Source organism: Fistularia commersonii, chromosome 18 (genome assembly GCF_037954325.1).
Source record: "Fistularia commersonii isolate RoL2024-O1a breed Wild chromosome 18, RoL_Fcom_v1.0, whole genome shotgun sequence".
In the NCBI taxonomy this organism is placed as follows: domain Eukaryota; kingdom Metazoa; phylum Chordata; class Actinopteri; order Syngnathiformes; family Fistulariidae; genus Fistularia; species Fistularia commersonii.
The window spans coordinates 15,010,834-15,027,514 of NC_141301.1; the positions used below are offsets into that span (position 1 = coordinate 15,010,834).

Below are 16,681 nucleotides of genomic sequence, written 5' to 3' on the forward strand. Positions count from 1 at the left end.
TTGTTTTTAAAAACTAATGAGCTGAGTCATTATTTATCTGTAATGTAATTATGCGCAGCAATCCATAGAGGAGAAAACTTGGAAAACTTCTGCAACCTGTTCGTGCACAGGTGGCTCCGCAAGTCCGACAGGTACCGGGGAGCACACCTGCAAGACTCGTCTGACTTGAGAACACGGTCGGTGAAAGACGAAGATAAAAACTGCAACCTGAAAAAGACAGCTGTCAGTTATCTATTTGGATATTTTAAATACATTTCAATAAAGACAAATATAGCCACATGTGATGATTTGATGATTTATCTTCACCCAAAACAGAACCGTTATTGACTGTTTAATGCAAGATCAGGAGTGACGGTGTCCCGATTAATAATCCAGGAGATGAAATGTGTGTTATGTCTTTATGTAAATTAAACAAAGATTTGTCAACTTCTTTGTAAATTGGTTGATTTCTTTATTTCATGTTTAGACTCATTCTGTCTTCCTTCTGCCCAGAACTTAAATCCCAATTCTTGCCTTCTTTTAAATGTGTTCTTGTCATTTGTTTGAGGATATTTCTTATTTTAAAGCCCTCGGCTTCAGGAGAGAATTCTAGCCCTAGATAGCCAATTGATAACATTGGTTGTGCAATAGTTGGCTTAGTTTATTGAAAGTACCGCACAGAAGCGAACCGTCACCCCCCCAAAATACAATCTACTCTCCGTAAGATTTATTCCAGTGGGCCAAATCTTCCAGCAGCAACAGGCCTCTGTAACCCTTTCATTCACACGCTGTGCTGATATTTACAATAACATCGTGCACAAGTCAACCAGAGCGGTGATCTCATTAGTGCAAAACGTTTTTTGTTCAGTTCCAAACAAAGCTACGGCAGCTACAACGCAAGCGGCGTTGAACTGGGGAACGGCTTGTGCCTCGAACCATGTGACATCCTGGAAGTGTTAAATTCCACCGTGATTGCCGGGCGTTAGTGGTTCGATTCCTGGATCCTTCTGCATGCTGGAGTGTCCTTGGGCAAGACAAGAAAACACAATATAAGCGGAAACCGTTTCCCATTTAACAGTTTTCACTGCATAACAACTCATTAAGGGGGTGCATTGTTGTATTTTGCAGGACGACCTGGGTCATTTCATCATCCGGCAGTTAAAGTTAAGCTTGACACTCAACATGCAATCCTGTTAAAAAATGAAGCTAGGAAGTGTGGAGTAGAAAAGGGGTTTTAAATGAATACCTCGCACTGCTTTGCTTCTTTAAACTTTTTGTAACTTTTGCACGATCCCGTTAAAACTTTACTGCCTCCGCAGAGATGATGATTTTCAGGAACATTCACGAGGAGTAACGGTGCTCAACAGTGGTGGCTAACAGATCCCTCCATGAATTACATTTCTGAAGGCTCTTAAAAATGCTAAGATTTTTTACTGTTGCTGATGATAATCATTTCTTTATGGGAGGGGATGGAAGAGGAGAATTTCAAAAAACACAGCTGTTGATTACCCATCATGTACCAATGATCAAAACGTTCTCGTGTAAAACCAGTCATCCGATGCCACATGTTAGAATTCTAACTTGCAATTTTTAAAATAAAGGTTGGCTGAGATGGGACTCAAACCTAAGAAGTAAAAAAATCAGGATTTAAGTAATTTGGATGATGATGACCAAAATAAAAAATTAAAAAAATCAGCTATAAACAGGAGGCACGTGAGATGATTTCTCAGTTTCCGCAGCTGGAATTTGTAAAGCTTGTCTTCGAATGTCGGCGTCACTGAAGCCCTGCAATAAGACTGCGGACTGAATAGAAAATACAATTTCAGCTCGCTTGCGTGCAGCGGTGACCTCGGGATGTCCGAGTGAGGTCACAAAGCCCCGCGGTCAGGAGGAGGGAACCCAAAACAACAACAGAACGTGTTGACCGAACAACACCTCCTCTCTGCAGGTGGCCTCCATGATGTCATCACGACGCCACGGTCTTTGGAAGATACATGTTTAAAAGTTTGACAACAACAACCAGGCAACGTTAGAACTAAATAAAGTGGAGAGGAGACTCTCGAATGAGGAAAAATCGCCAAACGGAAATGAAAAGAAACAGAAGATGTATACACGCACACCTAAATGGGAACAGGTGGAAACAATCCAGACCAAAGTGGGGAGGAGGAACAGGTGTGGACCAGTCAGAGCTTCTGGTTTGTTAAAAGTTTTCTGCTCTGGTTGTATTCACGCTGAAAGTATTTGTGTTACACATATACTTGAATATATCCATAAATATGATTTGCATTTACGAAGGAGAAGTGTAAATGTTAGCGACATTCCAAAAAAAAAACCAAAAACAGCAAGAACCCCTGAAATGAGACAGAATGAACACATTAAAATAAAGTTAGAGTGATAGTTTTCTTACTTGTTGTTGCAACTTTTTTTTCTGGACTCAGGAAAAAGAAATAAACTCACACAGTCATTTCACAGGGTGTAAAGTATTATAAACGAACTACTGTAATCACATTACGTTTGGAAGAATTAGAGTGATGCGACATTTTTACATCATTAAAGGAATTAGTAATTGCATTATCACCGGTTGTCATTTAAAATGTCTTCTAATTAGCTATCAGTCAACTTACACGTGAAATAAAATAGCTTTTTAGGCATAATGTGGGATTTTTTTAGGATTTATTAATATTGATGATGCACAAAATAGTCTTTAACTTGCAGGAGTCAATGCCACCTTTCCTATTCTTACATAACATTTGGAAAAGCTTTTTATGAACTATCGAGCAGCCCATAATTATACTTAATATTGATATAACTGAGTGTTCCCATGACCGGGGGAGACGAGCGCACGCCTCCAAACAACCAACACCACACAACTAAATATAATGGAGCAAAATTTGTATCCGTAAGATAGAAAAATCATGTAAAAGCCGCTGAAGTTTTCATTTTCTTTCTTTTTTTCACCAGATAGTAACAATTTCACATTCACAAAATCAGGAGCCGGTGCCTGGAGTCCAGACTTTGGCCACACGGTGGCGCTACAAGCCCATGCTGGATGTTGGCCTGCAAACCATCTGGCTATGAGCAAAGACTCCAGATTATTATACTGCTTTATTCAAACAGATAGGCCACATTGTCATAGCAACCAATCACCTAAACAGCAGCTGGTAAAAGAGACATATAATGTGGCACTAGATATCACCGCTCAAAAATCTGAAGGACTCTTTGTGTCCCTTACCTGTACATGACCTTGCATTCCATCTAATAGAAGTGTTAATAAGTTGCTTCCCTTGTGAGGTTAAACATTTTCTGAATAAAAATTGCGGTGTTATAGGTGAAAAATACATCCACGTCCTTGTAAGTTTTCAAGGCGAGGAATACAGATGGTGACGGAGAAAAAAAAAAGCCTCTTCTTGTGACTGTTAAGAGAATCAGTTTTAGTTTCAGTCAGAGGGACAAAAGCGAACATGATCAAATAATATAATGCTGGTTACGTTTGATGCAAAGATACCGGGTATGAGAGAATGCCACACGAGAATGTCTTGTTAACCGTCAAATCGTCTTTCGCTCAGGTCTGTTTCCGTCAGGGGTCGCCGCAGCCAATCACCTGCCTCCACGTAACCCACTCCTCTTCACACCTGTGCCCTCTCCTTCCATCCAGAAATCTCATCTCTGGTCGTCCTCTAGATCTCTAACCTCCTCTGTCCATCTTCCATCTTCCAAAAAGGAACCTCCACATCTTGATCTCTGCTTCCTCCAGCACTTCTCTGCAGTGTCTCGAATCCAGACAACATCTCCGGTGTCGTCTGCAAGCATCATGGTCCATGGAGGTTCATGTCTAACCTCATGGGTCAGTCTGTCCATCACCATTGCCAACAAGTTGGGGCTCAGAGCTGGTCCCCGATGCACTCCCACTTCTACCTAGACCTCCTCTGTCAGACCCCATTGGTCTTACAGTGGTCATACATGTCTTGCTCCACCCCGACACTCTTCTGGCATACGAGACAGCAAATACATGTTTTCCGTTATCCGTCAAAAATAAATGCATTTTAAAAACTCACATCTCGGTGGTAATCAGGAACTTGTCTTCAAAATGATACGATTTCAAAAACTCACATCAATGTTGGGGTTTTTATTCGGTTGTAGAAGAGTTAAATAGTCTTCAGATGCAGTTTAAAGATTTGCTTGTTTTTCTCTGTGTTTATAATGTCATTTGAATGACAATGACACCATTTTCAATAGTCTTACTTCCAGGGATAAGAGTTTAAATTCCCTTAAAGTTACTTTTCTCACACTCAGCTACAAGGTAAGTGGCTCTGTCTTTATATTTCACAAACATTTTTCAGTTTTCTTCGTATGAAACCTCTGGTTGAAAACTCCTGGTGCACATTTTGAACAGGTTTCCACTTTACAATGCAATTTATAGTTTGTAGTATTCTGATGACGGGGGCTCAAATTTAAAATACCGGATCTGGATCATAATTCTATTTAAACGGGACAATGTTTCAAACAATGACATAACATACGGTGGACATGACTTTTCCAAATGTACACTTTATTTTAAACAAAAGTACAAAAACAAACATCAGATATTTACAAAACTTGCATGGCAATGTTCAATTTCTTTGGTCGTTTTTTTTTTTTTTCTTTCCAATTTGATGGTTTCACACAAGGTAGGCAACAGAGAGCAGCTTGGAGGTCGGAGGTGATCACATGCTAGATCGGTTCTTAAGCCAGAACAGAACGGAGCGGCCAACTCGAGGCTGATTCATCACATTTTGAAGTCTGCAAGTCATTTTCATCAACAATTTCAAGGCAAAAAAAAAAAACTAACTGTGTGATCCTTTTTTTTTTTTTTTTAAACTTTACCTGTAAGGATATTTAACCTTGTAAAATATAAATAGCAAAAAAAAAAAAAAAAAGAAAAAAATTTTTTTTTTCACAATTACACCTTTTCAGATGTGGTAAATCATCAGACCAAAAAAAAAACCAAAAAAAAAACAAAACAAAACAAGTCGTGACATGTACGGACAGCTGCGCGGCTTTTTTTTTTCTTTTTTTTTTTTCCTTCCACCGTATTCTACACAAATCATGAAAACATGAAACCTAGTGCACACCATGAACCGAAGCTATTACAGGTAGATCTTTCGAAGACGGCAAACATACCAGGAGGGGCGGGTCCGACAACCCGCTCGGTTTTAAAATGATGCCACAGCTACACGACAAACAATCGCACCTCAACACTGACCAAGCGTAAATCGAGAATTCACAATGGAGGATATAATGAGCATTTTCACAACAAAAGCCTCGAGGACTTTCTCTTCGGTGACGGGAGGAAACAAACAACTGTGCGATGAAACGAGAGCCATCATATCGAGCGGTGTAATGATATACATTCTCCCGGTAATTTACCTGCGCTTGTTGTGCGGTGTTTATCTCTCCGACGCACCGACAAGCAGAATGGATCGAGTTTCCGTCATTTTCTCTACTTTGCAAAGGCGGCGAAGGTTCAAACAAGGTGTCGTGCCGGAGCGGGGGGGTCGCGTCGTCTCGGCGATGCGGCATTTAAATCAAAGTAACATCTACGACGAATGTGAGTGTAAGAGTAAACCCGTAGCCCTTTCTTTTTTTTTTTTTTTTTTTTTTTTTAAAGGAATTCAATCTCAATTTTAACACTTTTTCCACCAGGTTGAACAAACTGCGATTTATGCAACGGTGAAGGTAGATGTTGTTTGACCGGTGTGTGAAATGAGGAGACGGCTCGGCGTGGCGTGGGAGGGCGGCGAGGGGGTCAAACATGGACTAATGCGCATCTACACACCCTTACAGCAAAGGCAACTGGTCTAAAAGTCATCTTACTTGCATCATCCTAACAAAATCATTTCCAAAATTCCATTCTAATATAAATGCATTCAAATAGCAGACGAGTTTACAAGTCTATCAGTAGTGCAGACATTAAGTATGCGGGGGGTATCGGTAATCCATAGTGTCCAATCTTTGATCGGTGGAGGAGCGGGGAGACGTTTGAATATGCTTTTTTTTTTTTGTTTGTTTTTTTTAATCGAAATTCTCCCTGATACCAAAATCCGGAGTGGTCTTCATCCCGATATACGTTTTCTTTTCTTTCTTTTCCCAGGACGGCGGTGAGGAGAAATGTGCAAAAGTTCCATGTTCTCACTGCGGAGAGAAAAAAAACAGCGTCACGTCACGGGGAATTCCGTCGCTCTTCGTCGCCCGAACGGCCGGCGGTCGCGGCGTTTATCTACCTTTCACATTCCCAAAGGACGGTCCTTTCTTCCTCTACACCTCGGCTTTTTGGCTGTTCTCCTCCACCTTCTCTTCCAGCTTTCTTTCCTCCTCAGACGAGCCGTTCTCCTTCTCGCCGGTCTTCCAGCTTCCCTGCCTGTTGGGAGTTAGGATTCGAAGATTCCTTCAAGGATTCAAGACTTTTATTGCGGTCGCACACGCGAAAGTCGGAGAAGGCGGCTCTTCTAATATCTAGAAGAATAAATAGTAGCTTAAACCCTCCAGTCCAAAAGATCTGGAGGAACCAACGACGTCCAGGACTCTCTGAGTTGGTAAACCTTCTAAAGGACCAGTCGCGAGATGAATTTATCATCCATGGGATTATAAACACACGGTTTCCTTCACCAGAGGCATCAAGAGGGATGTCATGGAAGATGTTTTTGCATCTACCTGGTCGTCGCCATTTATGGAGAATTTAATGAGGCTTCATCACCTTGATGGATACTGGACCTGTTATCTACTCGCCTCCCAACTGCTCCTCCTTTTGATGCAGCTGCTTTTCCTCTCTTGGTTTGTGACTAATCCATTGTCTAGAACACACCTGGGCATTTTAAGGCCCGTTTTGCTTTTTTTTATCCCCGCCAAACTGTTTTCTTTCCTTTTTTTCCAATTTATTTTTTGACTATTTTTAAAAGTATCTTCAATCAATATTGAATTTAGAAACTATTTTTCCCTTTGGTTTAATTTTGTATGGATGATTACATACAAAATAATATCAGTACATTTGTATGATCATGAATGATTTGAAAGTTGAAATAAAATGCCCAAAAATTCAATATTTAAATTGCAATTTTCATTTGGTTCAATTTACATGATAACTAGTTGGCCCGTGCATAAAAATTAAATAAGAAATGTGGCCAGCTAAGTTATAAAAATAACACCGTAGAGCTGAGCCTCAAATTAATATTCCTTGTCATTCATCGGCTTTCTTAAAGAAGCCTCAAAAAAATGCCACAACAGCTTTGTTTGGGTTAAAAGATGGAATCCTGATTTTTCTATGTTTGCCTCTAAACATTAAGATAATTTAAGATCATACTTTAAGATCATAAATAGAAGAGCCAATTAAAAGGATGAACACAATAACAAGGATAGGAACAGAAATCAGAATGACAACAAGGATTAAGATAAACAGGGTGAGAATGGATTATTTAAAATGTGAACTTTTGCAAAAGGGATTGGACTTAAGTGTTAAATGTTTTTCACAAAAAAAAAAAAAAGGTTCTGAGACATATTTTTTAGGGATTCATCCTGGACCGGTGATAAGCTCCCATCCAAAACACAACGTCATAACACAATATTTATCACCTAGCATGTATGCTACATGCTAAAGACGACGCACGTCACAGAACACGGGAGGTTTTACGGCTTTCGTCGGTCACGTAGAACTCGACAGCTGTGATTTCTGCACGTCTTTTATTTCCCTATAACCTGTGCCGCATTGATCATCATATTCATGATTTTTATGATTTGTGATAGCGGGTGGGGATGTGTTGTTTTGTTGTGAAAAAAATGGGGATAAACAACGGACCAAATCACACCCCTTTTTCTGCTCCAAGTGTCAAGACAGAAAAAGAGAAAACTCCGCACATCACTGTGAAATGTGCCTGTCACTCAGGTGTTCAGTCAGCCTCTGACAAAGAGCCGATATATGGAAAAATGACTGTAACTCATAAATAGTCAATGCAACATTTTGCTTCAGGTACTTCACACCTGAGTGTGAGTGAAAATTCAGACACTTATAGTACTGCCTGCATGATATGCAAATTTCCTGACAGAACAAGGACACACACACACACACACATACACATTGCATTGAAAATCAAGCGCAATGCAAATATAGGTGTAACAAAACATGAAGCTGCATTAATCCGCTATTTGTATGGAAGAAGGAATCAAAAACTACTGAGTGGATGCATTTTCAAACCTGTTACATATTTTTGTCTTTTAATTTGACACCTTTGGTATTGGACCCCCCCCGCCAGGGTGACCTGAGCTGGGTGCTGTCAGCCTGCATGCAAATTTGTGGTTTAATGCTATAATATTTGCCGCTCTACTTCTTGGTGCAAAGCGTGTGTGTTCACAAGACAACCGCCCTTTTATTTAACATTTTTTTGGGGGACAACCGCGTGCACGTTTCACGGCTCGATGGGGATTTTCAGGACGGGTCGGTCCCGACGTCTTACTTTGACTTCTTCATGTAAGCCCAGCACGCCAGGCCGACGATCACGGTGGCGATGAGAAGACCGACGACAACTCCGACCACCAACTTGGTTTGATCGCTCTCGTCCGACTGGTCTGCGGCGAAGACAAAACAAGAGACGTCACGGACGCGCGTGCCACACGTTTTCGTCTAGAAGCTCCGCGAAAGCGTTCATTCTGCACGGTAAATGCGATGTGAATGGACACATCCACACTGCACATGACCAGGACAGCATTAAGTTTATGAGTCGGTTAATCTGCCGTCGGGATTATGGACAATGCTGACATCTTGTCAGGATGCTGGTGGCTTCCATTCCTTCTTCATATCTGCCCTTTCATCACCACGGTTACGTCGTCCTGACACTGATTTTCCAGTTGCAGGGCCGCGTGGTGGGATCCGATGTACAGAATCGACAGACTGCGTTAGACTTCTACAGAACATGACTTTCAGCAACTGTATTTACTCAAATCCCCTCCCACGGTTTCTTACTAAAATAAGATAACTTACCTCGTTTATCCATTCTCATCTCCTCAAATACTGAAATCAGATATGAAATAAAATTAACTTCCAACCCAGGAAAAGTGATGTCTACTCTACTTCTATTCTACTTTTGCATGCAAGTAGTTAAGAGGGAACAGATCAGGTCCAGCATCCCAACACACACACACACACACACACACACATATATATATATAGGCACACACACTGGCCGTCATTTATCAAGGGGAACGGGTGCACGTGAGCAGCGATCAGATCTCGCGGTAGGTCTCGCTCAGGGCACGCGGGTTCGAGGACCTGCAATAAAAATGTCTGATTTTGTGTACTTTAATAAGAATCTCAACGCGCACATATTGTGTGTTTGTCCGCGGGCCTGCAGAGAATCGTGTTACTCCTGCGAGATCAACGTCGTATTTATGATTTCTGGCAAAAGAACAAAAACAATGCGTTCCACTGAACTTTTGATATAAAAAAACAAAAAAAAAAAACACAATAAAAGCAGAATTCCCTGCCGTGTCCATCTGGGTGCTTTATTTATCGCCGCGTGCAGAACTTTCACGTTACGAGGTTCTGCCGTTAAGCCCCGCCCACTCGGGTTTCTAAAGATGTTCACCAAATATCGAGTTTTCGCAGGATTGAGACCCGATCGTCCGTCTCACGCCGTTTCCAACAATAAATGAGGGCCAAGAGGAGGTGAAACGACGTCCCAGACAAACAGGAATGACGACACAGAGGAAGCAGTTCGGACCGAGAGCATGCATCGGACAGAATCCACAACGGAGATAAAATCCTCAACCGCTGGCGTGAGAAAATCGGGATTAACTGATATCTCCTACGTCCGAGTGTGTCTGTCGTGTGTCGGTGTGTGTGCGCGGGCCTAAAGGAGTGTATTCATTCTTATATAAATAGGTCCATTTTGCAGGATCGTTTTATTTTCTCACCTGCTGGCATCCATTTTTTACTAGCTGACTGGTTTTTGCGCTAAAATGTACAGAAAACTCTACTGCTACTTTTTATATTCAAATTCAAATGACATATTTATACATTTCAGGTGTTTACGCTGTCACCCGAGTATCGGTAGATTATATCTGCGTGTTCTTTATCCTCCATAGTTTAATGTTTGATTATTTACTGTGCACTTTACTGTTACTGTGCACTCTATTATTATTTTGTCCGGTTCATGTCGTCGTGGGAAAGTGAGAAACGTCTGTATATCGAGCACATAAAGAGAAATTGCCAGTAAAGCTGCTTCAAATCTCCTTTTTCTCTCTCTATTCGCAAAGCAGACTTGGGGTCGGTGTTTCCCGGTAATTCCTTTGCTTATTGTTTGTTAATTTTCATTTTAAAAAGAAAACGCAGCGTGGAACGTCAAACATTTTCTCATACGTCGTTTACGTCAAGGTGGCGGCGCGTCGGCCGTTAAAACGTACCCTTAGCGGTTTATTCACTCTCGGTAATACGTCACGTCGGCATGCAGACGGAGTCAGTGAGCAAAGAAGGAAAACATCCATAAAAAGTGGAAGAGTCGGGGCTCGGGGCGGGATGGCGGGATGGCGGCCCACATCTCCGCTCCGTACTTACGGGACGACACGTTTATGATCCTGCTGTCGCCGCCGAACTTGTTGGACGCCATGCAGGAGACGTTCAGGTTCTCGGTGGGCACAACCGTGATTTTGTGGGTTATCTTCCCGTTGACGAAAGAGCTCTCCTCCTGGATAAAGCACAGACGGGAGAAAAAACAGCGGGTGGGGTGAGTAATCGAGTACTCGATTACTCGAGTACAACCGTGGATGGTGTCGGTACAGGAGAGGATAAGAGGTTGGAGGTCTGACTGATGCCGTCCGTCTTTTCTGCGCTGACAGTTTGTTATTTCTATCTCTCTCACACACACACATACACACACACACACACACACACACACACACACACACACAGGTGCAGGGGGTTGGCAACCTTTAGCACTCAAAGTGCCATTTGGACCCCACAGTAAAGAAAACACCGGGCGCCACACAACCCTTTTGAAATTAAAAACAAATGAACACGGTATACAGAATTTTTTCTTTTTACTTTCTGCCTTGTATAAACAAAATGTGTTTTTTTTTTTAAATCAATGAGCAACTACAGAGAAAACGAAATGACATCTCTGCACGCAACAAAAGATTTTGAACTCTAAAAAAGTGCGGGGTTAAAGGTTACTTTGAAGCAAAATACTCAAAAGTCTATTTGTGTTCACGAAAACAAGCTGGACTTAAATGGCAGCAAAACCAAAAACGCTGTTTGAAAAGTAAACCTTTTCGACTTTTCATTATAATTCCCTCTCACACACACGTCTTATAGAGACATGCAAGCGTTTACATTAAAGCGTCATTCAAGCGTTCGCCCCGTCATGCACGGAAAACGCAGAGGAACGCCGCGTTCGCATTTGCACGGCTGCTGTTGTGCGCCACCAGGGGGAGGTGGTGATCAGCCACCTCCTCCTCCTCCTCCTCCGGAGGCGACGCCTCGGCCTCGGAGGGAAAACCGACGACAAAAAGACAAAGTGACAACATCCCTATCACGGCTTCCGGAGGATGTGGCGGTTGTGTAAATAAGTGTTACTTATTCAGTATTCAGGTCTTTTGTTTTTTAGAGGAGCTGTCGGAGGAATGAGGAGTTTCAGAGTCACATTGTGAAAGGTTCATTATTGCTCTTTTGCCATTTTGGCCCGGTCTTAAAATGGAGCGACCTTCGCCCCGCTGCGGTTGATAAATCCCCGAGCGCCGTCGGGTTTCCATGCTGATTACAAAAGCACCGCAGTGCCGGTTCGCTCTAAGTGCGCGCCGCCACCGACTGGAATCCGTCTTCACAATACAAACTACGGAGCTTCGGCTTCAGAGCAAACCGTCAGCCGAGACATAAAACTATGCGCGACTATTTAGAATTGTCGGCGGTGAGTTTCGAGAAGCGGGTGGAAACACAAAGAACGCGCGGCGTCGCTCAGTTGCTGTGCGATCCAAGGTGAGCGGCAAGGCAGGGTGCAAACCGCCTCGCCTTGCTAGTCCCACGAGAGGAAGCTTGGATTTAAACCGCATCTGCTTGCATCATTTTGCATAAGTTTACTGCCAGACAGACATCAAACGCCCGACAACTACTTCCTTGGATTGGAACCCTCAGCACCAGAACCACATATCATACTATCCTTGTAAATCAGGGGTGTCACTGGTAAAATCATAGCATAATTACCTTGAAGTAACAATAAGTCCAAATGTTTCCTTTGTTTTAGTGTAAAGGAGAAAAAGGTATATTATAAAAATCTGTATACAGTAACCCTTGTTTTTCGCAGGGGTTACGTTCCAAAAAGAACCCTTGATAGGCAAATCCGTGAAGTAGAAACCTTTGTTTTTTTTACAATTATTATACAATTAAATACTCTATTATACATTGAAAAGGAAGAACAAACCATTTTACAGACTCAGTCATTTGTTTCACAAATAAAAGTACTGTACTAACTTCTGTACTGTACTGTCAAATAATAATTTTAATCATTAATGTGAACAGAAGGCTTCAAATTGCGGAGATTAGCACCGCCCACCGCGACACGAGTAATTGGATTAAACGGGAGAAAATTTAACCCTTTTTGCATCCTTATTAAAACTTATCGCTGCTGTCGTGCTTATGTTTTTTTCTTCCTTCTTTATGGAACCAACGGAAGATTCATTAATTCCATAATGCCGACCTACAGCCGCATAGCTTTTACCTTCCCTTAGCATGTCCAGAAGTTTAACTTTATCTGCCATAGATAGCATCTTAGCATCTTAACTTGTTTTCTGGTTTTAACCTGTTTTAACCTGTCTTCAACCTGTTTTAGCTACTTACTAATTGTTTTTATTCCCAACTGGAGTACATTTACTCCACCCACGGACAGCCGGGTGCAATATAGCAACTTTGCTAAGCCTGTCTGGTACATCCATCTTCTCATATTGCATTTTATGCTGAAATGTTTAATGGCACTGTACTGTCTGTCCTTAAATAAAATTCAGTCATTCATTCATTCATATTAAACTTCAACGTTATTGACGCACAGGTAGAGAAGAAGCGGAGTGACTTTTTAGCCAATCAGAATGCAGAACACAATGCACGATGCGAATCCGTGAAAAAACGTGAAAAGTAAACCGCGTTATAGCGAGGGATCGCTGTATATGACAAACAACCTGAGATCCATGAGGAAAAGCAAGTGTGATTTGAACAACACTCTGCCTCACTTCTATTTTCTCAGTTCTCCGTGCATTTTTCACACCAAAACCTGCCGTACGGGTTTCTTATTAACCTCAACCAACAAATAAGAAGTGGTTCATTTTTCTTGGAAAACCCAACACTCCATGTCCACTTTTCTGTCCACAACATCTCACCGATGAGGGTGTCATGACCAACGGAAAAGCGGGTCAATTTCTAACATTAAGTGCGAATTCTATTTACAGACCCGGAAGCTCTGAGTCACATCATGTTGTGCCAAGTTGCTAACACTGACAATACAGGAACTGTATTTTTATTTTCAAAAAGCAGTTCATGATTTTTATGTATTTTAACAAATTGTAGAATTGTATCCCACGGGCCGCATTGGACCCCCTGGCGGGCCAGTACCGGCCCGCGGGCCGTACGTTTGACACCCCTGTTATAAAAACCACCTGCCCTTTATTTTGATATGTGGGATAAGTGTGTATTTCTACACGCACCAGTCAGCGCCGGCTTCACATTGACCATCTGCTATCTATCTGTCGAATTCCAATTAGGGATGTTTTAATTTATTCTTCGCAACAACGGTCGATAAAACGCGTCAGATAAACATGGACCGGGTTGAAAGTCTTCATCGTTACCCATCGATCCACGAGACAAACAGGCCGCTGCTTAACTCGTGGCTTCGTGTGACCTTCGCGACCAGACCGAGGCTCTGACCGAAGGTCGAAGCGACATCCAGAACCGCGACGCTGAGCTGTAAATTGCGAAAATGTGAGCCGACACAACGCGAATCCAGAAGGGAGAAGACAAAAGATTGATGTTTTGAAAGCAGGATGGTACGTTCACTCTTCCAACCCAAACAACCTTTTGGAGGGAATTGAAATTGTTTTTTTTTTTTTTTTTCAGTTCATGAATAATTTTCATGTCATCTTTGGGGAGGATTAATATTCTTTTAATTTGAGTGAAGACTTTCCTCAGCCGCGGATGCTTTGACCAAGAGGAAAACGGATGCGATTATCTGAGGAGGTGATCGGGGTCCTGGATGAAAGATGAATGCGGTACTGGGTTTCCGATCTGATCAACACGACCTTCAGAAAAGTCAATTATTTCAATTTCATCTCGTCGTTATGACAACTTGTGCTTTTAGGGGTGACACCTCTGTGCGTGTGTGTGTGTGTGTGAGTGTGTGTGTGCTTGCATACCGAGGTGCCGTTGATGCTCCATGAAACAGATGGCTTTGGGGAACCTTCAGTCTCACAAATCAGGACTTTGTGTTTGCCGTCTTCGCCGCGCTGTTTGGACAGCTGTTTGATAACCGGAGCACCTGCAACGGGACGTAACTCTTCAGACCTCCTCGGGAAGCCGCCGTCGAAAGCGACGGGATGCAAAGGTTTGACGGAAAAGAGCGATTCGCGTCTCGCGCCAATGTGGCGAGGAGAACCGCGGCCAATCGGCTTTGAAACACGCGAAAGCGTGATTTCTTCAGTATGAAACCAGGAAGCAACCAGAGCCACATTCTAATTGTTAGTTGATGCCGTGTTTGCTTAATCTGCAGGTAATCCCCAGAGTAAAATCAAACGGGGTAAATGTTTGTTGTTTTTTTTTGGGCAAACCTACAAAGGGACTTTGCACTTTTCCACAATGAATTATTGGAGCATATTGTAAACGAGAGATGGAAAATGCTAATTAGTGGAGATCAGTAACTATGGATACAAGCACTTTCAGCTGTTGAAAAGTGACTCCTGAAAGAATCTTAATGATTCCAATATGTAACTGTTATAAACAGTTGTGTTGTTTAGCAGAAAGTACATATTTTGAAATGGAATTCGGCTTTTCATGAATTAAAACGTCTGCTAACGGAGGCAGCAGAATTTAGCATTTCGGTAATATTGAAAAGAAAGAAGAACAAATAAATAAATAAAAAATATAAAATGGGAGTCAGCAGGTAATAGAATAAAATACGAGCAGAATTTACCACTTTGGATGTACTGAAATAAAATTATGACAAACGATAACAGATACATAAATAATACATAATGGGAGTTGACTTGTCATGAGTAAAATACTCTGCTGATGGAGTCAGCAGAATTTATCATTTGGGATGCGTCGGAATAACGTAAGAAATACATAAATTAAAATAATATAGAAAAGAAATACGGATAAATAAAGTGAAATCGGCTTGTAATCGGTAAAATATCTTTTCGTGTCGGCGGCAGGATTTAGCATCCGGGAAACAATGAAATAAAATGACGCGTAATAAAAAATGGGTTGCGGAAAGTCAAAGACTCTGCTGATGGAGACAGCAGCATTTACCATTTGGGATGTATTGAAATAAAATGATAAAATACTGGAGAAACAAATAAATAGAAATTCAGTACATAAAATTAAAATAATAAATGAATAAATAATGTGAAATGGGAGTTGGCTCGTAATCAGCAAAACACTCTGTTGACGGAGTTATCAGAATAGGCCATTTAGGTTGTATTATAATAAATTACAACCACTTTGTCTGGTTTTCTTTCAACGATCCCGTCGGTAAGGACGTGAATTTTAAGATAATCGCATCGTTGGCAGCTTGGTTTTCTCATCGGAAGGAATCCGAGAAGAAACCTCACCTTCGACGAGAAGCTGAAAGGAGGCCTTTCTGGCGAGGGGCCCCATCGTCACCTCGCACTCGTAGAGCCCCGAGTCGGAGAAGGTCAGCTTGTCGAAGGTGGGCCTGCCGTCCAGTTTGACGCCGTCCTAAAGAAATGAAAATAAAGGGCGTTTTCAAAGCGTGAAGACGCGAACCGCGTGAAGGCGAGGCTAGAAAATGTATTCGCACCTTCGTCCAGGAGGCTATCGATTCCCCCGGAGCGTCGATCTGGAAGGTCAACTCCAAGGAATCCCCGGCACTTTTAATGATCTCTCCAGAGGGGGTCAAATGGACGTCTAGATCTAAAGGAGAACCGAGGAGGTCGAAGCCAAACATCACTTAAGCAAATTACCTGAAACTTGGCTACGACCGACATACGTTTGACATTGGTTCGTAGAAACCTACAGTTGACCGTGATGTCCTTGGAAGCCTCCATCAAGGGGTTGTCAATTAGCGAGCATTTGTATTCGCCGGTGGCGTCGCGGGAGACGTGAGTGATGGTGTAGTTGTTCGTGTTCTCCACTCTCACCATCTCTCCCTTCGGCGAGGGCGAAAGTCAGATGGTGAACGGCGCGATTCGATCGGACAAAACCCACGGGAGCGGGATAATTCACGGATTTACCTTGAGATGGAAGCTGAAGCTGGTCGGAGCGGGGTTGCCGTCCGCCAAGCACTTCAGGGTCACGTTGTCCCCTTCCACCAGAGGCCCCTGGGCGATGACCTGGAGGACGATGTTCTCCGTGGAGTCTGCGGGGGGAAGAAAAAAAAAAAAAAATCCGGTCGGGAGGCGTTTCGAGACGAGACCGAAGAGACGGACGCGTTCCGAGGCGCTCGAGCAAACGATCCTCTCCGAG

General features: G+C 42.4%; 1 protein-coding gene across 3 annotated transcripts in view; it reads right to left on the reverse strand.

The window, feature by feature from the left end:
- Positions 1-4,507: 4,507 nt before the first annotated feature.
- The window catches only part of LOC147224553 (CD166 antigen homolog A-like), a 42,171-nt gene continuing 29,997 nt past the window's right edge, over positions 4,508-16,681 (reverse strand). For 2 of the 3 annotated variants that reach the window (XM_086164489.1, XM_086164491.1), the window contains exons 7-16: positions 16,450-16,574; positions 16,233-16,365; positions 16,017-16,129; positions 15,808-15,934; positions 14,395-14,516; positions 10,559-10,688; positions 8,987-9,016; positions 8,463-8,574; positions 6,240-6,376; positions 4,508-6,150 (exon numbers count right to left, since the gene is read on the reverse strand). In XM_086164489.1, coding sequence (XP_086020615.1) covers positions 6,274-6,376; positions 8,463-8,574; positions 8,987-9,016; positions 10,559-10,688; positions 14,395-14,516; positions 15,808-15,934; positions 16,017-16,129; positions 16,233-16,365; positions 16,450-16,574 — 995 coding nt within the window. In that variant the 3' untranslated portion in view covers positions 4,508-6,150; positions 6,240-6,273. The remainder of the gene's footprint in view (positions 6,151-6,239; positions 6,377-8,462; positions 8,575-8,986; positions 9,017-10,558; positions 10,689-14,394; positions 14,517-15,807; positions 15,935-16,016; positions 16,130-16,232; positions 16,366-16,449; positions 16,575-16,681) is intronic. The other variant, XM_086164490.1, reaches the window with a different exon arrangement.